General features: G+C 36.6%; 1 protein-coding gene across 23 annotated transcripts in view; it reads left to right on the forward strand.

Annotated features, from left to right (window-relative positions):
• The window catches only part of Sox6 (SRY-box transcription factor 6), a 559,138-nt gene that overhangs the window by 485,222 nt on the left and 55,504 nt on the right, over positions 1-18,412 (forward strand). For 17 of the 23 annotated variants that reach the window (XM_090348077.1, XM_090348078.1, XM_090348079.1 and 14 more), the window contains 2 exons: positions 3,011-3,236; positions 6,412-6,599. In XM_090348077.1, the coding sequence (XP_090204203.1) occupies positions 3,011-3,236; positions 6,412-6,599 (414 nt within the window). The remainder of the gene's footprint in view (positions 1-3,010; positions 3,237-6,411; positions 6,600-18,412) is intronic. The other 6 variants (XM_090348074.1, XM_090348082.1, XM_090348086.1 and 3 more) reach the window with 1 other exon arrangement.

Here is an 18,412-nt window from a genome sequence, read left to right on the forward strand (position 1 = left end):
TATTAGATTGTCTATTGTATATATAAATAAAACACATAAACTAAGTTCTGAAGCAAATATTTCAAATTCAATGCCCCTGTTACTAAAGAACTTGTAGAAACAGTTTACTAATTAAAATAATTATGATCACCAAGAACCCCTTTAAATAACATGATCACATATTTTAAGTTCAAGCATGAAATAGGGTGAAACTTGCTGAAGGCAACAAATAAATATAAGTTCTTTACCTCCCTCTTCATCTGTTTGTGTTTTCTCTGAATCTTTCAACATTAGAAACCAGAATATTTCTGTTCTCAAATGTTATATCATTTTCTCTAGCCTGGTTGTATAGGACAAGTTACTTAATTACTTGCAGTCTTAGTTTTCTCCCCTGTTAAATGGAGAAAAGTTTTCTCTTCTGTTAATACGTAATGAATATTCATAAAGATTAGTGTTAATAAAGAACAGAGATCGGACATCTTTTCCCAGGCTAAATAAGCCTAAGGGGAGAAAAACTATTTAAAACAATGATTTTTAAAGACAGGAGAACAAAACAGTGATCGCTGTAAGGAGACAAACTTCACTTTAGACGTGTAACTGTTTAAAGGTTACTTCCCAGAAACCTGATAGGGAGCTTACCAAGTTTCCTGAGTAGAGACAGAGGGTAAAGTACTGTTTATTATAAGTCAGATTTGTGAGAATAAGGTACAAGAGAAAAGAGATAATGGCTGAAGAAGTTGCAAACTATTCCCCTGTATAGTTGAGTGCTGATCAACAAATGCATTCAAGAGACTACCTAAGGCCAGAATAAAATTCCAGAAGGTAGCCTGTGAAACAATTCATTTGTTCACAATGTCACATGAATAGTTTGCACTCCCAGTAGCCAGAATGTAAAGCTCTCTTGACATGAGGGTATTAGGTAGAGTACCCAACTGGTATTTCTTTATATTAGGGCCAAATTATTCATAGATTGAAGGCTGTTCTTGACCTACTTAAGAAGTCTGAAAGTTATGCCTAGAAAACAGAATAGTTCTGTTTCAGAACAAAGCCCACAAATATGCAAAGAAAGAGATAAAGTCCATCATCCAATAATATAGAATTCACAGTATAGAGATCCCATTCAATCACTATCAGACTTACAGAAAAAAAAAATGAAAAAACAAGCAGTAAAGAGAAAATCAACCAACCTCAAATAGACTCAAATGACACAATTAACAGGATTCAATAGATATGATATAAAAACAACTCTTGTAGAAGATGTCTAGCTAGATTCTAGTAAGAAAATGTATTCCCTATAAAGCACCCATAAAGTTGTACAAAATCGACCAAAAAAAACCCCCATTTCAACACTTAGGAATGTATACTCTGAGAAAACATCCATGCTTCTTTCATGAAAGAGTAACAAGAGTCTGTAACATTTTTTATTGGGCAGTTTTATTTCTTTTATCTCCAGACTCAGCACAAAGTTAGGCTTAGGTAGGCTGTTAAAATCAACAATAACAACATTGACCTTGCTAGTGGAAATAGCAACTATCGAATTATAAAAATAAATATTAAACTGGAGTATATTTTAAACTAAACAAGGTGCTATAAATGCTGTAATGGTAGAGGAAAGCATCAGCCTGATATGTCATAGAAAACTTAAATTAATGGTCCAGAAATGATAAAAACAATATAAATTTACCATAATGCTGTCCCTCCTCATAAAGCCATTAATTGCTCAGAGAGCTAATATATATGACTATGCCTAAAACAGTGCTTGGAATGTGATCTGTATAATGTCTGTGTATGGCTTTTAATTTTTTTCTCTTTCCAATTTTTCTTTTCCAATAGTATTTTCTGGTGTTCATTTTGTTTCGCCTTAATCAGTAGTATTTGTACTAAATGAGACCTTAGAGATAATTTAGTATGAGGCTTTCTTGTTATAAATGAAAAAACAAAGTCCCAGAGTGAGGCCACATGTTTACCAAGGGGAAGAATGTTCTGTTAACTAAGCTGTATTGTATATTTTAAGTAATGACATTAAAAGCAAGTACCCAGTGCCTTCCCAGAAGTGAAACAGGAGTTAACATTTGCTTATGATTTTGATTCAGAACACAGTAATGCACATCTTCCAACCAAACATTTAAATAAATATGTGCAGACTGCAACCAATTTTCTAAAATGATAGAAGTATTGTTCCAGATGTTTTATGGCAGAATAAATGTGACAAAATGAAGGCAAGGAACTTGGCTTTTCAAGTTCCTGGCTATCCTAGAGTTCTAAGCCAGAAATCTGAACACTGTTCTCAGTATAGTGGATGACATGTCTTAAAATAGACATTCTGTAAATATATGTAGCAAAGACTATAACAACACATCACTTTAAACATGAAAAATAAATTGCACATATCATAGTATATAAAACATAATTATAACGTACGCTTACTCTTTGCAAAAATTAATTTTAAACATGAATAGAGACCAGAATATAGACCACAAAGAGTTCCCACACCCAGAAAGCCACATAGAAGTTATGGTGTGGCATGTGGCACTGTGGGCAGGGGCCCATGAGATCAGAAAGCTTTCTATGTTTCCATTTTTAAAGTACTTGCAATTGTTTGATTTAAAAATGTATATTAAAAAATTAGCTGCAGAGAGTATTTATAGTTACAGGAACTTTTCAGAGAGAATAACATAAAAGCACTACAGAGCTACTGAAATTTTAAATAATTCTTTGTAAATGCCCTAGGTTAATTTAGATCCCTGAAAACACATTAGGAAATTAAGCTGTAATGTGAGCTAATTCAGATTTTAATTTGGCAAAAAGAATGATCCAACTACACAGTTAATGTAAATAGAAGCATAACACAGGGAAATTAATGAGGTTTCCTTCCAATGAATCTTCAAGGAGGTAGATAATTAGCTTCTTTTGTTATTATTGTAGGAGAATGTGGCATTGTCTCTGAGGTGTAAAATAACTGTGGCTTACTAAGTGATAATGTGCTTCAGTTGTCTTTTTTAAAATAATTATTTATGTTAAATTCTTGTAGGATGAGGCAGCAGCACAGCCTCTGAATCTCTCATCCCGACCTAAGACAACAGAGCCTGTGAAGTCCCCAACATCTCCCACCCAGAGCCTCTTCCCAGCCAGCAAAACCAGTCCTGTCAACTTGCCAAACAAAAGTAGCATCCCCAGTCCCATTGGAGGAAGCCTGGGAAGAGGATCCTCTTTAGGTAAATGGAAAAGTCAACACCAAGAAGAGACTTATGAATTAGGTAAAAGAAAGCAAATCTATTTAGTGATGACTGATACTTGTTTCCAACATGTTGCTTAGTTAAAGATAACAGTACTCTGATCTTTTCTAGTGAAATGGTGCCAAATTTAGTGACTTGGGTGATTAGAACTTCCAGAAAAGGTCATCATGCTAGGATTAACGCTTTAGGTGATGATGAGTTGATCCAATAAATCACAGATTTAGTACTTTCTGTGTTTTCTCAGCACTTTGGTTCTTAAGTAATGTCCAAGAACATTAGGTCTCGGCTTCAGAGCTGCCTGATCAAAGTAAAATAATTCTCTGGAAGTTGTTTATTCTCTCCTCAAAAATGTATGTGAATTTTCATCTTACATTTTTCATACTAGTTTTGTATTATGATGAATACAGATGATAAATTTCAGTAACATATGAAATAACAATATCTGGGAAGCCAGGTCTTAAGGACCCTCTTTCTTCTTGTTGTCCAAAATAGATGTAGCAAGTTCTCTAGGGATATTCACACCCTTGCTTGAAAACTATGAAGAAAAATGGGTTGTACAATGAGATAGACTTAAACTTTGACTGACTTAAGCCTTGACTGACTGCCTGTATGGTGCTGAGATAGTTATTTAATGTTTAAACTCATTTTTCTAAGTTTTAAAGGAAGAAAAATATTGTCTATTAGGCAATAATATTGTCCATAGTTTGTTATCAAGACTAAGAGAAAAATTCATGTATGGTTGCCAAACACAGTGTTTTGCCCTATAAGGCAATCAAGTCAATTTTTTTTAAATCCAAAAATAAATGGGTACTGACATGTTTACCTATTGGTATAAGATGAAATAAGAAATATAAAAACAATTTTCAGCAAGAAAGTGCCAAGAGTCTCAACATTATTTTTACTATAATTTTTACATATCTCATGTGTGTGTGTGTGTGTGTGTGTGTGTGTGTGTGTGTGTGTGTGTGTTTGTATTTTGTGGGTATGTGTGCTGGTCCTGGGGCTTGAATTCAGATCATAGTGCTGCCCCTGAGCTTTTGTGCTCAAGGATAGCACTCTGCCAGTTGAGCCACACCTCTACTTCTGGCCTTTTGGTGATTAATCAAAGAGAAGAGTCTCTTGGTTTGTCTGCCCAGACTAGCTACAAACCATGATGCTCAGGATCTCAGCCTTCTGAGTAGCCCGGATTATAGGACTGAGTCATCAACCTTGCACTTGTTAAATATCTCTTAATTCTTAACGTAATGCTTTGAGATTCTAAGGGGTTAAGGATTAGATTTAGTTTACCTTCCTGTGTTAAGTCAGATAAGGTTATTTTAATATAGTTTTTAAATGTGTGAGTATAGCCATTTATATTTTTAAATGTTCTTGAGTACTTTATTTCATTAAATTTCTCACAATTCTTTTATGAATCAGATAGTATATTATTACTACCCTCATTGTGCAAGTAAAGTAAGCTATAGTTCTTTCAGATAAAATGGCTTATATGGCTTATATGGGTAGAACCCATGTCCACTTAGGCAAAACCCAGTCTCCTTCTATAAACTCAGAGTTGTGATATTTGCTGAGCTGCACTGAGTCTTTGTGAGCCTCAGACAATCTTCCTTGCTGAAATTGGAATCTACACAGGAGCCTTTTCATATTTTCAGTCGGGATGTCTGTTGCAGAGATCAGTGGATTTTCCCCACAAGTCAGTGGTATCCATGTGGAAGAAAGAAGTGATGCATGCCTAGCAATGGATATGAAGAATATCTTTTGGCTGGGTGTTTGGAACTTGCCAGATGAGAGAGAAATAAAGCTAACTTAATGATAAATAATAGACCTGCTTTAGAAAGTGGCCCTGTTATAATCCACTTCTGTGTTTTATTTGGAAAGCATTTGTTCACTGCTGGGAATTGAGAGGGACAAAAATGACTATGTCACAGGGCCTGCTGTTTGGGACTGACACCTCAGCACAGTGTATTTTAGGTCATGAGCCAGATGGGCTTAAGTAATAGCAACTTAGGGTGCGCTGCACTCTTGTTCAGAGTATATTGCACAGAAATAGTCTTTTGCTCAGAAAACCTTCAGAAAAAAGATGTGTATTTTCTAGATCCTACAAAGGATTTAAAAAATACTTTCAGATATGACCTATCCAAAGACACATCCATTGCCCACATAAAGCATGTGATGTGAGCCTGATTTGAGTGTGATTACCTTTCTTCCCTCAGTCTATAAGAAGTAAAAATGTGTGCTATGAAATGTTCGTACAAGGCCTTTTAAGACTGGATCATGCTACAGCAACTAAAATCTATTGGCCATCAAGCAATTGCTTTTCTTGTTGTCTAAAACTGGTAAACCTTATTCAAAGTGTCCTTTTTATCCAAGGTAAAATGCAAGTTATGCAATATGATTTATTTCAGTTTTAATTTCCCCCCATTCCTGGAACATAATAAAGTCAATTTTCTTTTTGCTTTAGTTGAGGATTCACTCTCATGTGAGAATCATTTCCCCACTTATAGATTCACTGTCATGAAGACAGGGAGACTGAGAGCAGTGGGGATTCAAGTTGGGTACAGGGAATAGGTTTTCCTTCTCTTGGTAAATAACTGAGGCAACATGAAGAGAAAAATGCTTCATTAGCCAGCTAGCAATGCGGAATGGAGAGTGCCGTGTATTCATCCTGCTCACCCTCTCCAGCAGCAGGCACATGGACAAACACAAACAGATGTCACTAAAATGCATGTGGTATGCACGGGGTCTTTTCTGCTAACCCTGAAAAGCCTGAAATAGCTCTTCTGTATGAACATACCAAATAGAATAAGGAACCTGGGCAGATTTCCCAGCCTCTTCTCTACAACTCTTCTATCATCCACTTTATTACTCCCACAAAGAGACAAGCTTGTTCTTACACTGTAGATGGCCCAAATTGACACACATTTGGAATCTAGACTGGACTCTTATCTCCAAGAAGGAAGAAGACAGGACCCACATACACTGGAGTGCCAGAGTATGCTCAAGTGGTGGAAAAGCACCAGCAATATTTGCTACTCTTGACTTTCTGTGCTCTATGCATGGTATTGTACTCACTTATTAATAACAAATGTGGCTTCCACTTTCTTATTCAGAGAATGTGATAGTCTACAGGGGAGTGGATCTTAGAAGTACTTTATAGTCTAGCCTCACCAGTCTCTAATAATGCATCCTATGTATGCAGATATCCTGTCCAGTCTCAACTCTCCTGCCCTTTTTGGGGATCAGGATACAGTGATGAAAGCCATTCAGGAAGCTCGGAAGATGCGAGAGCAGATCCAGCGGGAGCAGCAGCAGCAACAGCCACATGGTGTTGATGGAAAACTCTCCTCCATGAATAATATGGGACTGAACAACTGCAGGAATGAAAAGGTAAACCTTTCTTCCCTCCTCCACTGGATTGCCAGACCTGTGGATTCATTTTCACTCACTCTTGTCAGGCTCCCACAGATCACCCAGCAGCCAAAGATTTGGGCTTCTTGCTCGAGGGTTGCCCTGCATTCAGCTCTTGGACCTGTCATGTCACATTTAAGCATTACTTTCCCCTTTACTGACATTGCCTCCCAGGCATCCAGTCTACTTGCTTATTGGTGTGTCTCTCTTTCACATCCCAAAGTACTGCAAGATACCTTATAAGAAAGAGTATGTATGATGTTATCAGAATGAGTTTAGAAGTTGTGAGTATTATAAAGGAAGAAGCATATATGTTCACAAGGCTAATGTGATGCCATAATTTCTCATTTAATTAATTTAATACTAAGCCTTCCGTCTTTTAGGGCAAAATATAACAGAGAGATTTGTAAAATGCGTTCCTTTTTTGTTTCTGATTTGGCAAATTATTTTGTATCTATTCTGTAATGAAATGTAGTCTAGGCCCTCGAGATACAGCAGTGAGCCAGTGGCTCATGCCTGCAATTCTTACTCCTCAGAAGGAAGAGATCTGGAGAACGGCAGGGTGAAGGTAGGCAGGGCTGTGGAGACATGACACAAATGAAGAGAGAGGCAGCTATGAGCAAGCAAGCTGAGCAAGTATGTGAGACACTGAGTTCAAGCTCTGATTTCAGAATTTAAAAAAAAAACCCTGATGTTCATTTCATTTAGTCTCATCCTATATGACCTTATGTACATAGGTTTTGAGCTATTGTAATTCTCTGCGAGGAGAATTGTTGTTCTTAATGTACTGTTATTTCTCTTCTCTTTTTTTGCCCTTATGATTAATCTCATGTTGTTACTGTATCTGACTTTGTTACCATGTATATTATGTATATGTATATATATATGTTTATTTGTTTATATAAAATAGAGAATGGAAGGGGGAAAAACAAGATGATTGGGAGGGGGTAGTAGGAGGGAAACAGGAACAAAAACATGAGAAGGGGTATCAGTGTGTGAGAAGTAATGCACCTACTACCTGACAAATGTAACTGTAACCACTCTATACATTATCTTAACAATAAAATAAAATTAAAATTAAAATCCCTGCCCTCATACAGCTTAAATTCTAACAGAGGGGAACCAAAGATAGAGAAAAAAAGTATATGAGGAAATATCAAGAGGTGGATAACTTCCATGAGAAATGAAGCAATTTAGGGAAATGGTAGCTGCAGAGTGGGTATTTAAGATAAAGTGGTAAGGACTGTTTTGGGAAGTGACATTGAGCATGCTAGAGTTGAACATTCTAGTAAGAAGCTTTCTAGGCAGCAGAACAATAAGCTTAGAGGCCAGATTGCCACAAGAGAAAGGATAGCAGAACCAAATGAAAGACATGGGCCAGGGCAGAGCCGAGGCAAGGGAAGAGCATATTAGAGCACAGTAGAATTTGATTTTAGGTTCTCTTTACTCTGCCTATGGTGGGGATCTCTGGGCTCCATTTGCCCAGGGTATAGATCTAGCTCATTTACACATAAGATCATTAGGCTTTCTGTGAAAAAATGGAAACAGAGAGGGAGCCCAGCTGAGGGAGGGTTGTAGGAGACAGCATGAAAAATTCTGATTACCTGATAGAATAAAATATTTTATTTTTTTAAAGAGAGAAAATAAGCTGGGCATGGTGGCTCATGCCTGTAATCCCAGCTACTCAGGAGGCTGAGATCTGAGGGTCAAGGCTCAAAGTGAGCCTCGGCACAAAAGGACCTGAGATGCTTATCTCCAGTTAACCTCTAGAAAATGGAAAGTGGGGCTTGACTCAAGGGTAGAGCTGTAGCCTTGAGCTGAAGAGCTCAGGGGACAGCACCCAGGCCAGCTCAAGTCCCACATGACCCACAAAAACAAGAGAGAGAGAGAGAGAGAGAGAGAGAGAGAGAGAGAGAGAGAGAGAGAGAGAGAGAGAGAGAGAGAGAGAGAGGGCAGTCTTTTTAGAGAGGGGCATGGGATTCTGATATAGGGACAAAATGTGTAGCATGATAGGTTAATGATAACGGTGTTGGGGTACATTTTTCTAAATATTGCCATGTATATGTTTATTCAGTAAAGGCTATTGAAGATCCACTTCTTGTTAATTTTGGTATGGCTGATGTGGCAGAATCTTTATCTATTAGAATAGATCTTGTAGCTTTCCCAGTTCCTAGAAGGATTTTTATATTTGTGTGTGAAAGAAGCTAAATGGACATTATCTGCTGGTTTTTCTGTTTCCTTCTCAACAGGATAGGTGATGTGATTGTCAGGAGAATCAGGAAATGTGGTTGTATTCCTTTCCTAGCGCTGATATTTATCTTTTTGTTACATGTTGAATATATAAATGTAGTAGAAATTTTCACACACTCCCTTCTGGAGGCCATTCACCACCCAAGGTGTCTGTAGCACCCTGCTCTCTGAGCATCAAAGGAAAATCCTCCCTTGGGGATGGTTGTAACAAATCTTACTGTTGCTTGGGCTGCAGCTGTTTCTCTCTAGTTTCTGCCTGTTTTCAATGATTGTCTTTTCTCTGTGTGTGTCTGTATTCAGCATCTACCCAAATCCACAGTGACCTCATATTAACTCTCAGCTACAGAGAGTTTCAAATAGGATGACATTCATGGGAACCTCAGGTAAAGATGAATATATTTGTTGAGAGAAAACAATCCAACTCACTCTAAATCTAACTCTTGTCCTTACCTACTATTGGTCTACCCTCAGAGACAGCTGTGAAGAGGGCTTGGAGAAGGTTTTGTAGGATGGGAAAATGGTGGGATTTTTAAAGCATGTATGTGATCAAAGCCCTCACACAGATTAGGAAGATTAGCTCTGAAGGAATGTTGACTTACCAAGGCTTAGGAAAGAATTTGATTTTACTCTTTTCTCACTGTACTGAGTTGCTGCACTGAATGTGTATGTGTGCATGTGTGTGTGCATCTATGCACATATATACATATTGCATTTTATTTATATATTCTATTTTTGAATTAAAAGTATAAAGGAGGGTTCATTGTGATAATTCCATAGACACTTACTATGTACTTTGAACAAATTTGCCCTTCTACCCTATTCCTTTAAGTCTCTCTTTGTCATCTCCTCTTTTACAAACAGTATTTAGTGGAGATATAAATCTCCACATATACAATATATATACGTGTGTGTGACATACTTCCACCCTCTTTACTCTCTAGTAGTCTGCTTTTAGTACTCCATTGTGTGTATTCACCACATTTTCTTTATCCATTCATTGGTGTCGAGAATTTAGGCTAATTCAACAGCTTGATTTTTCCCATCTTTCCTTAGACTTGAAGGGGCATACATTTCCTTGGAAACCTTGCATAGCTCCATGATACATTCCATATTTGATGGGAAAACACACACATTATGGTCTGATGAGTCCTCTGGTGTCTCCTACATTGTATATACATTCGTCGTATACTTGAGATTATTCATGTGCTCTAATGGAGGTTCCACCCTCATCATTTTATCTACTTATCCTAATTATCTCTAAAAGACACACATCCATTTATCATCACATTGGGGTAAGGACTTCAACATTTTGATTTTGAGAAGACACAGAAAGTCATCCCCTAGTCCCATGTTCTAGAGTTTGTACCACCAACTGGAAGTGAGGTTCAAATGCAGACACTATTAAATTCACTGTCAACTTTGACTTGGACAGATTATGTATCTCTCACTGACTCTTAAAAATTCATTTGGAGTGCCAGAAACCTGGGGTAGGAGTAGACCACGTGCTTGCCTTGTGTGCATAAAGCCCTCGGTTCCATTTCTTGGTACCACATACACAGAAAAAGCTGGAAGTGGTGCCATGGCTCAAGTGGCAAAGTGCTAGCCTTGAGGAAAAAGTGTCCAAAGACAGTTCCCAGGCCCAGAGTTCAAGGCCCAGGATGGGCAAAAAAAATCATTTGGAGTCAGGTATCAGTACCTTGTAGTTAGGATTCTAGCTACTCACAAGAAGCTAAGATCTGGATGATTTGGATTTGAAACCAACCATATACATACATACATATATATATATATACACACACATACACACACACACACACACACACACACACACACACACACACATATATATATATATATATATCCATCTTCAGTATAACCAGCCAAAAGCTAGAGGCCTAGCTCAGGTGATAGAATATCAGTTGAACCAAAAAGCTCAAAATAAAAAAATAAGAAAAAAATCAGACTTAGATATGAGCTTAAGATGGTTGTTCTCCTGAATAATGCCATTCTTTTCATTTAATTTTGTGATTTTCCAGACTCTTTATTAGTATCCAGAGTAGATATCTATCCTTACTTGTTAGATAGCTTCACTCTTTTTTATAATTAAAATAACTATCTTAAATTTCCTGAGTTTCCATGTGGTACTGCTGTGTTTTTCTGAGAATCAGATTTTCTTCTGCATCAAAAAGGGTAATTATATAATGTGCAATAAAACTGGGAAAGAGATTATGACAAATTCACGTTAACTCTTTTCAAAATTGTCTAATTTACAATCATTTTCTATTTGTTTAAATATAAAGATCCATAAATTAATTTATGAATTTGTTCTTTGTAGTCCATAATACAGTTTTAGTTTTTCACAATGTTGCTGTCATGAGACCTTATAATTCATTAAAATTCTCACTCTTAATTGGACATTCTTTACAAAGGAATATGGCACACATTTGGATTTCCTGGGAAGCAGGAAACTAACCATGACATAGTGGTTAGCTATGGAAATGATTGAGCAGAAGAGGAGGTTGCATGGTGACACAGCCTTAACTAATTCCTCAGGCTATGAGAAGATTTAAAGGTGACATGGTCATTAAGACTTGACATTGGTTGATGTGACTTTCTTCACTTGAGACAATGCCAAAAAAAGGGCCAAAAGCTGAGCACTAGCTACCAATAGTATTCCCTGCAACTGAGAGATAGGGAAAGCTGGGAAGTGCATTACAGTGTTCACTGTTACATATTGCATTTAATCACATTAAATGTGTATAGGGCAGAGTTAGTATGTTTAATCAGTATTGGTTAACATTTACTATACAAACCCATATATGAGTTCTATATATATGTCTATGTGTTTCACTGTATTATACAAGTCCCAATTTTCGGGCTTTAAAATGAAACATTGTTGACTTAATCAACCAGAATGGCACCAGTGGAGTTGTTCTGGGTGGCTGTGTTACGATGTATTTAGGATCTGTTAGATATGTAGATTGTGGGGACAATAGACTGTAACAGCGCCTTAGGACCTGTTATGCTTCATCATTTCAACATAGCCTCTGCTCATGGATTGTAAGTGTCCTGCCAGCAGCAATCTCACTTCCCTTCCTTCTCTGAGTTTTAGCTTTCCATACCAAGAACCCTAGCTATCCTAGCCCTGTCGAAGTTAGTGCAATTAGATCATATCACAGGCTAATTGCTTACCAAATTTTGTTGCTTTGACATCTCAAAGATAGAGAGTATTTTATGATAATACACAGCAGAATTTTAATCAGGCTGCTTATGAATGTCCTCAGAACTAAACTAAGGGCATCTGGCAGGGTAAGGCAGAGGTGGCCTTAATGAATGGATCTATGTTAAAGTGTGTCCTAAACTTATCTGACCTTGATAATTGGGCTGGGCACCTCATTACACAGTTGTTGTGTAACCTTGGTTACCTTCCAATATAACAGCTACTCAGAAACAGGCAGATGATACATCCATGTATATGTGGCCTAAGCTGCTATTGCTGTCATCTGCAGGAAAAAGATTTGACTTCATGAAAAATCAAAATGAGCTACAGTCACCATTATCATACTTTACCTACATCTTATATGTATTGGTGAGGTTAAAGCTGTAACATATGGAAGAATTAGAGGGAACATTACATTGATTTTGTACAATTGCTTTCAATTATAGTTAGAAAAACTGGAGATAAGCATCTCACGGTGTTTAGTGCCTGGGCTGGCTTTGAACCGCAGTCCTCAGATCTCAGACTCCTGAGTAGCTAGGATTACAGGTGTGAGCTGCTGCACCCGACCGTATTATGTTCTTGAGACAAGGTTTCACTTACTTTGCCTGGGCTGACCTCAAACTCATGGTCCTCTTGCCTCTATCTGCTGAGTAGCTGGTGTGGCGCCATCATATCCTCACTTTAATGACCATATTGTTAAAATGAAGGCAGTCATCCTTTCCATGAAGGGCCATTTTGAAGAAAGGTGAACATGGCACCTATCAAGTACCAGAGACATTCCATTAATATTAGTTCATTTATTACTTAAAGATGTTGTTAATTTTTCTCTCAGATAATTTCCAGTAACAACTAGGTCAACCTGTTGCTCTTTGGGGCTATAATGTCTTTGGGGGATAGAGAGAAGGCTAGTAAGATACTAACAGACAGCTTCTTATAATGCCACAAATGGTGTTTTCTTTATTTTTCTCTCTCTTAGAGTAACTTGTATGTACTAGTTACTTGCTAGGATATTGGGCATAACCACCATGATAATGATATTGAAATATTATTATGTTAGTGTGATAGGGAACTTTTGTTCCCACTAATTTAATGTATTTTAATGTATTTCCCTAGAAACAGAATTATACAATGATATTTGAAAATACTTAACCTCATGCTTAATAATTACATAAATTTCTCATGCAAAATGGCATTTCTAAAAATAAAGTAAAACAAAATATTATAATACAATTATGGAGGCACAAAATTTGTTTTTCCTTACTCAAAAAGCCATTTTTTAATTTTTACAAGTGCAGATTCTCATTCCTCACATACTTTGCAAAATATGAGAATAGTTCATCAGGGAATGTATAAAGGTAACACTTCTCCCTCTTATTGGAAAAAAAACACATACTAGATATTTTCTATTTCCCATTGCCAAATTGGTATTTCTCTTGTTACTTATACAATTGATTCAGATATTCATTGTTGCATGACAGGATAGATTTAGACAGAAGATCAATATAACCATATAACAATAAGTAAAAGGGAATTGTGGGTAAATTATTTAGCAAAATGTGTTTGGAATGATTGAGTTTCTTATTACAGCTCTTAATATAGGCTAGTGAGGTCTTGTTTTCAAAGGTGTACATAATACCAATTAGTCAGTGTTACCATTGTTGTGAGTAGTTGCCTAATGTGCTCAGTCAGAGTGCTCTTCTATGTCAATCTGCTCCAGGAAAACAGCTTGGCCTATAAGGAAAGTGAAACACAATTTAGAGAGTTTACAGTTAAGGGGATAAATTTAATTGTGACCATCTTAATTTATAAAACAGAGCAAGTGTCAGTTTTTAAAAGCTGCAGTATTTTTCACAACATGGTATTACGAGGTTTTCTTTAATAGTTCTTACTTCAAAACATGTTACATATATTATCTTCCTGATCCTTTCCAAATTCAAGGATGCAGCTATGATTATTCCTGTTTCACAGATGAGGAAACTAAGACCAGCTCTGCATCACCTTGTCCCTGCATTTCTTCTCTCCAGAGTCTCATTTGTTCCCTACATCTCTGAGATTGATAGGGCTATTTTACCTAGAATCTAAATCAAGACACCCATCTTAATTTCAAGCATCAATCTTAATGAAGTCAATGCTGAAATCATGAGGTAAAGAAGTCAACCTAGACAAAGCTTCTTTCTGGATGTTTGTTTGAAACAAAAGCTATATTTATAATGTGGTAGGTTTTTTTCCCCTAAAATTTAGGAAAAAGCAAGGCAAATTTTATTAGTTTTAGATTTTATATTTAAACTGAAAACACTGGGCAACTATGCAGTGCTGTGTGTTTAAGCTCCTGGCTGAATGTAATCACTAAGTTGTTTTTTTTTTTTTTTCTCTTTCTGTTGTCAGGGCTACTTCTGTGGTTGCCTAGCTACTAGTTTAGGGCCTAATTCATAAAAACAACAACAAACTTGCTTGGATCTTTTCTTTCCTGCAGTTTAAATGGAGACTATGGTGAGAATTTGTATAGATTTAATAAGGTTTAAGATACTTTTTAAGAATAGAGGTAAGGATTTGGAAACATGTAAAACTTCGTTTGGTTACAAGTGTTTAAACTTAAAATGCCACATCCAGTTAATGTCTACTCTAGTGAAAGAGTTAAAATCTGACAGAATCAGTTAGTAATTTTATATACATCTTCTGAGAGTTTCTATTTTGGATATATATATAGACAGCATGTTTAGTAATATAAGGATTTTTGGAGATCTAACCCCCGTTAAGCCTTCATCCTTCAAACATCTGATCTTTTCAAGCTCTTAGACCAGCTGTTAACTTTTTAGGATCTCAAAATCCTTTCACATTTTTAAAACTAATAAAAACTCGAGAGAATTCTGATTTATATGGGATATATCTATCAAAATATATCACATTAAATATTAAAATGGAAATGTTTAAACATTTATTTTAAAATAACAATAAGAAATCAATTTGATAGTAATATAAATTGTATTTGGAATGTTAACTATATTTCTCAAATTAAAAAAAAACTGATGGATGGCTTTGTTCTATTCCTTTATAAATATTTAAAATATCTGACTTATTAGAACACAAATTTTTATATCCTGTAATGTCTTTGGCATTAAAATTTTATCCTTGTCATGTAGCTTCTTGAGTGCCATTGTATACACATGAGTGAAAGAAAATTAAAAGAGTAAATAAGGATTCATAAGTGTTATTGTGAAATCTTGGTTTTGTGAACTCTCTAAGCCAGTCTTAGAGATATCCAAGTATGGATTTTTTAATATATCCTATTTTAGAGCCTGTTGCACATATACTTGCATTCCTATGTTACTTCTCTCTCCTTAATTTTTAAAACAGTCTTCATGAACCAAATATTGTAGAATCCCTGGTTTAAAATAACCAGAAATTTTATTCTATTGGAGTTAATGAGCAAGGCAGTTAATAAAATTGTTACTTATATTTACATTTTTCCTTGAAAAAATCACTAACTTTTTAATGACTTGCAGTTGATACACACAGAAAATAAGCATGAATAGAGATACTGGGAAAAAGTAATGGTGGAAACAAATAGGTAAAGCTGAGATAAGTTAAGTACACAGCAACACTTTCCATTTATATTTTCTTAATTACTAATGAAGGACAGGATGTCACAGAGTTGTGAGTTTTGCTAAAAGGAATATGTTACAAGATCCCCACTGTTTTAGGAGTGTACATAAAAAAAAATAGAATCTTGAGGGAAATGTGACTTCTCTCCCATGAGGTGTCATAAAAGGTTGAGAACACCTAAGCCTGTGTCTACAATACTCAGCTGAGAGCTATGGTAATTTTGTAGGGCTATTTTTTCAACATATCTTTATCTTTGAGATCAGTTTTTACCCAGTGTTCTTTGTCTTAGTCTGAGTAATGTAGCTGACATTGCACTCTTCTATATGTCATCTCATGCATACTTTCCTCAGTTCTGGTCCATATTTAATTATTTGCTCTATTTACAAAGTGCAGAATTGGACCAGTGTCATGGACAGTTAACAGCTTCAATCCTAGCTTTATCACTTGAGGAGTTAATATCTGAGAACCTTAATTAACATTTTCTAAAAGTGTCAGAATTTGAGAACTGAATGAACCTATGTCAATCTCCTTCCTTTCTCTTCTTTTTCTCTCCTTTTCCCTCTCTTCCTTCTTCCTCCTCATATACATGTTTTTTCTAGCTTCCATGCCACTCAAGGTGGTATCTTCATCTGGGAGTAGTCATAGTTTCTAGGCACAATGTTTGTTGTAATCATTTAATAAAGCAATCCATGAGAGAGGCATGGCCCAGAACGTGACATGTACTTGGCGACAGGACATGCTGAAACAAACCTTTTTCATAGCTAGTGTGAATTCTGTCTTTTCAGATAATACCTGTAGATGGAGGTACATTTGCTCTGTTATAAAAGTTAAGAGAACAGTAAGAATATTTAGAATGTGGAGAGGGAAAAGAACATGTTTGAATGCATAGTGAATTGGACTTGAACTTCTGCTGCTTGGACTCACAGCTCTGAGACTGTCCTCATCTGTGATGAGGAACACTTAGCTCTTTTGCTTATTGTGCTGTTCACTATAATGCTATAGTCCATTTCCATCTCATTTGTAGGCTTTTTAAGACCATTCCTATAGGTGGAACCCTATTTAAAATTTATTTAAATCCACTTTTGTGTTGCTGTCTTTCCTCAGCTGAAAGCCTAGCCTGTTGTAAAAACATGAAGTTTCCAGTATGTCAACAAAGCTCAAAGGAAAACTATATACCAGTACAGCAGCAAGTGTTTAATATGGCATTACTTCACATAAAATATTTCTGAAGAATCCACTTGCATTTTGCATAATTTTTTTGTTGGTCAGTCATGGGGCTTGGACTCAAAGCCTAGATACTGTTCCTAAGCTATTTTTGCTAAGGCTAGTGCTCTGCTGCTTTGAGCCACATCTCTGCCTCTAGTTTTGCGATGGTTAATTGGATATAAGAGTCTCACAGAAGGGCCGGGAGTTTGGACTAGTGGTAGAGTGCTTGCCTAGCATGCACAAAGACCCGGGTTCGATTCCTCGATACCACATATATAGAGAAAAGCCGGAAGTGGTGCTGAGGCTCAAGTGGAAGAGCTCTAGCCTTGAGAAAGTCCAAGGACAGTGCTCAGGCCCTGAGCTCAAGCACAGGACTGGCAAAAAAAAAAAAAGAGTCTCACAGACTTTCCTGCCTGCGCTGGCTGGCTTTGAGTGGTGATACTCAGATCTCAGCTTCCGGAGTAGCAGGATTACAGGCATGAGCCAATACTGCCTGGCTTAAATAATTTTTAAGCATCTGAGTTACAGGAGGAACAAAAGCCCTGCATATTGTCAGGAATTTTCCCATTATTTTAATAAAGAAAAATATATAATATGATTAGCAACAAAACAAAACACTAAGTCTGATGTCATTTGATGATAAGTTTTTAGAAGCAAGACTGAGGCTATTTAAATGGCATATCATATTTTTAAAACCCGAATAAAACTTGAGCATTTAAAATCTGGTTTTGTGTAAAATATAACCTTAGAAAGGTTAAGAAGGTTCTAAACTATTGATTCTTCCCACCAAATTCCTTGAGATGATCCAAACAGTGTCCACATTCTAGGATAACCCCAAGCTGTGACCCTTGAAAACATAGTGTTGTTGAACTGTCTACATGCTGGATCCACTGGCGTCCCTGGGCTTCAAAGCAGTAGCCATTTCATGATGTTGGTTTTCTCGGGAATCTTTGTTCTGAGAATTAGAGACATCGTGTCTAATCTGTTCATAGACCTTTATGAGAACTCTACAAATATGTCTCTGTATCTACCCTTACAGGATTGTAAGGGGCTGCATTGCCTCTAGTCCACTGAGGACAGACCTTTCCTCTTGAGATTTGTTAGGAGCTCATAACTATTTTTATAGAAGTAAAAGTTTATATATTAAGCATTTTCAACAGAAACACCTTTACCTAATAGCTCTTTGATTCATTACAGTTTAAGAATACTTAGAGCAGAGAAATCAGGGGCCATTTAGTACAATCCCTTGATATTATAGACAGGGAAACTGAAGCAGAGGCAAGGGAGGTGATTGCCCACATTCCTCTCAAGAGGTGAGGATGGGATGAGACACCTCCCGGGGATGCTTTCAGTTCTAGGCTGGTGCTCATGTGGTACTAAGGTAAGAACGGTGGTGACTCTGAGAAGTTCACAGTGTGAATGCAGTCTAGTACTGCTTATGTTGTTACTATGGTTTCTGTAGTGATGTCATGCATTGTGCACATGATGCACATTGTCTATGATTGTTGACCAT

Source organism: Megascapheus bottae, chromosome 16 (assembly GCF_031878675.1).
Source record: "Megascapheus bottae isolate mThoBot1 chromosome 16, mThoBot2.hap1, whole genome shotgun sequence".
Lineage (NCBI taxonomy): Eukaryota > Metazoa > Chordata > Mammalia > Rodentia > Geomyidae > Megascapheus > Megascapheus bottae.